Source organism: Entamoeba invadens, assembly GCF_000330505.1.
Source record: "Entamoeba invadens IP1 unplaced genomic scaffold scaff_1105074725027, whole genome shotgun sequence".
Taxonomy (NCBI): Eukaryota; Evosea; order Mastigamoebida; family Endamoebidae; genus Entamoeba; species Entamoeba invadens.
In genome coordinates this window covers 67,037-70,019 of record NW_004191732.1, presented here as the reverse complement: position 1 = coordinate 70,019, position 2,983 = coordinate 67,037, and the positions used below count along the sequence as shown (strand labels likewise).

At 28.4% G+C, this 2,983-nt stretch overlaps 1 protein-coding gene across 1 annotated transcript; it reads left to right on the top strand.

Annotated features, from left to right (window-relative positions):
- Positions 1-8: 8 nt before the first annotated feature.
- Positions 9-1,223, top strand: EIN_089760 (tyrosine kinase, putative; the record flags this gene model as incomplete). The annotated part of the gene is made up of 1 exon (XM_004183681.1): positions 9-1,223. A coding segment is annotated over one exon (1,215 nt), but the record flags the coding sequence as incomplete, so codon positions are not given.
- Positions 1,224-2,983: the final 1,760 nt, after the last annotated feature.

Genomic DNA, 2,983 nt, shown 5'->3' with positions numbered 1-2,983 from the left:
GGAGAGACATTTGCAACTTCAAAATGAGTCGGTCAAACATTGAGATGGTCAAATTAAGTGCTAATTTGGTGTCAAACAAGACAACACTGAAATTTGATTTGGATAACAACGACCCACTGAAAGTCGACATTGAAACACGAGATTTGATATGTATTGGAAATGTGACTAAAAGCAATTTAAAAGTTCAATTCAGTGTGTTGGAAGGGTGTGACTATTACGAAATACGAAGTGTGCCACCACTTGTGACATTGAAGCCTGGATATGCTTGTGAATTTGAAATATCCATCAAGCCGCTGTGCACCTGTGTCACCAAAGAACATGTAGCAATCACTTCATTAAATATAGCAACCGGTGTCATTGAAAATGCAAAAGTTGAAATGGAAATTGAGACGGAACAAACAACTAAATTGAATTACAGAGAACTCATAGAAAATGAGAAGCTTGGTGAAGGAAGTTTCGGAATAGTTTATAAAGGGCAATACAGAGGCGTCTGTGTTGCAGTCAAAAAGATGAAACAACTTGATAATTATGAAAGTGGACTTGAAGAATTTGAAAAGGAAGTTGCCATGTTAGACAAGTTTAGGTGTGATTACATCATACACTTCTATGGTGCTGTGTTTATACCAAGTAAAGTGTGTATGGTCACCGAATTTGCAGCATTTGGGTCACTCCAAGACTTGATCAAACACAAGAAGAGTGATGAAGTTGATATGAAGTTGCGAATGAAATTTTTGTTGGATGCGGCAAAAGGCATTCAATATTTACATGAAAATGGGATTCTACACAGAGACATCAAACCAGACAATTTCCTGGTGTTGTCACTTGATGTGAATGAAAATGTGAATGCTAAATTGACAGACTTTGGCTCATCAAGAAATGTCAATATGCTACAAACCAACATGACATTCACAAAAGGTGTTGGCACATTAATCTACATGGAGCCAGAGATTTTGAAACAAGATAAGTACAAGAAGAGTGCAGATATTTATTCATTTGCAATCACTATGTTTGAGACTATATCTTGGCGAGAAGCGTACCCCAAAACCGAATTTAAATATCCATGGAAAATAGCAGACTTTGTGAATGGTGGAAATCGTCTTCAAAAACTTGACTGTATGATTGATGAACAGTATGAACTGATATCTAACTGTTGGGCTCATAACAAAGAAGAAAGAATCACTATTGAAGCTACAAAAGAAAAACTTGAAAATTTGTTGAGGTGATAATATGAATTAATTATTTTATATCATACATTTATAAAAACATTTTAATGCAACACAAGAAACAATCAAGTTAATTGTATAAAAAATTAATAATTATAACCAACTTTAAGAAAAACAATATTAATAATTTAAATGATAAATAGTCGTTTTAGATACAAAATTTGTTTTATTGCAAACCACAACATTTCTTTTAATTATCGTTTTTTTTCCAAGTAAATAACAAAAAACGGTTTTCAATAAAATAATATTTACTTGAAGAAATATCCAGTCTAAAAAAGTCTTAATAAAATATCAAAGAATATGATTATTGATTCAAAAAACACATGAATGTTTCTAAAAATGAATTTAAATATAATAAGCTGATAAAATTAACGAAACAATTTTTTAAAGTCAATATTAATTTTATTAATATTGAGTTAATATTATTATATGTTTATTATTGTGCTTTCAGGCTGAGATCGGTGAGTCTGTGTTAAGAAGTATCAAGTTAATGCCAAATCAAATAACAGGATATTGTTTTTTTTTGAAAAGCCATTTCAAATAATCCAAAGATATCCCGAATTTGTACAAAAATAATATAACGGTATTGGTATTTTTATTAAAAAAAGCTGTACTTTTAATTTTTGTTTTTTGTTTTATGCTATTTTTTCTAATTTTGATACAACTTTTTGAAAAGAAATACTGTCAATTGAATTTTGACACCAACAAGACGTGATTATTTTAAAAATGTAATTTTGGAATGCAATGAGTGTTTTGAAGTCGTTTACCATTCATTAGAAACTCTGCTATTTTCCATGGGTATTTAAAATATTCTTTTTATTACGCTTCACACCATCCAAACACTTCAAATATTGTAATACCAAACGAATAAATATCTGATGACATTTTTGAATTAATTAAACCCGGATTATATTGTATTTTAAAATATTAACAAATATAATTTAAAAATCGAATAAAGATGAATTTGATTTTTATCATACCATAAAAATGTTTGGGTGTTTTACCGAAAACAAGTTTTATTAATTTGAATGTTTCATAATAATCATATTTGTTATTTTGAATGTATTTTTATTTATTTATATATCAACCTCATAAAATATTAATGCTTCAAAACAGACTATAAAATATCAACTTAATTATTATTTTAACAATAAATGCGACTTGAAAGAGTATACCTAATGAATGTTGTTTTCTATATGGATCTTAAATCAATTGATAGTTTCATATATGTCAACAAATTGTGTCTCGATATTGTAAATTCGTTATTCACAATTCCATATTCAATTGAATGTAATGAACAAACATTAACCAAAATTTCGAAACTGTTTACAAATGTGGAAACACTTAAAATTGATGACGAAAACTTCGAAAAATCTCTTTTTTATGATAATTTGATTACTTCTTTTCCAAACATAAAAATACTCAATTATAAAAAAGATTCACATAATTTAATCGACACTAAAATGATATCTTTAGTAACTGATTTATTTATTAATGATAAAGAAACCATCATTTATGATTATATTCCAATGCTCACAAATTTAACACGGTTGTCGATTGCCCATTGTTCGTATTTTGGTTATGGTGATATTCATAACGAAATATTTACATTGCAGACCCTTCGAGAGGTTTTTTATATTTGACAATACATCAGATTTTAACACTTAAAGAAGACATTTTGAATTTACTGAGCAGAAACGTTAAAGTGGAAATAAATGTAGGTCATGAAGATAATAATAATTTTGACAGTGATTACTCTA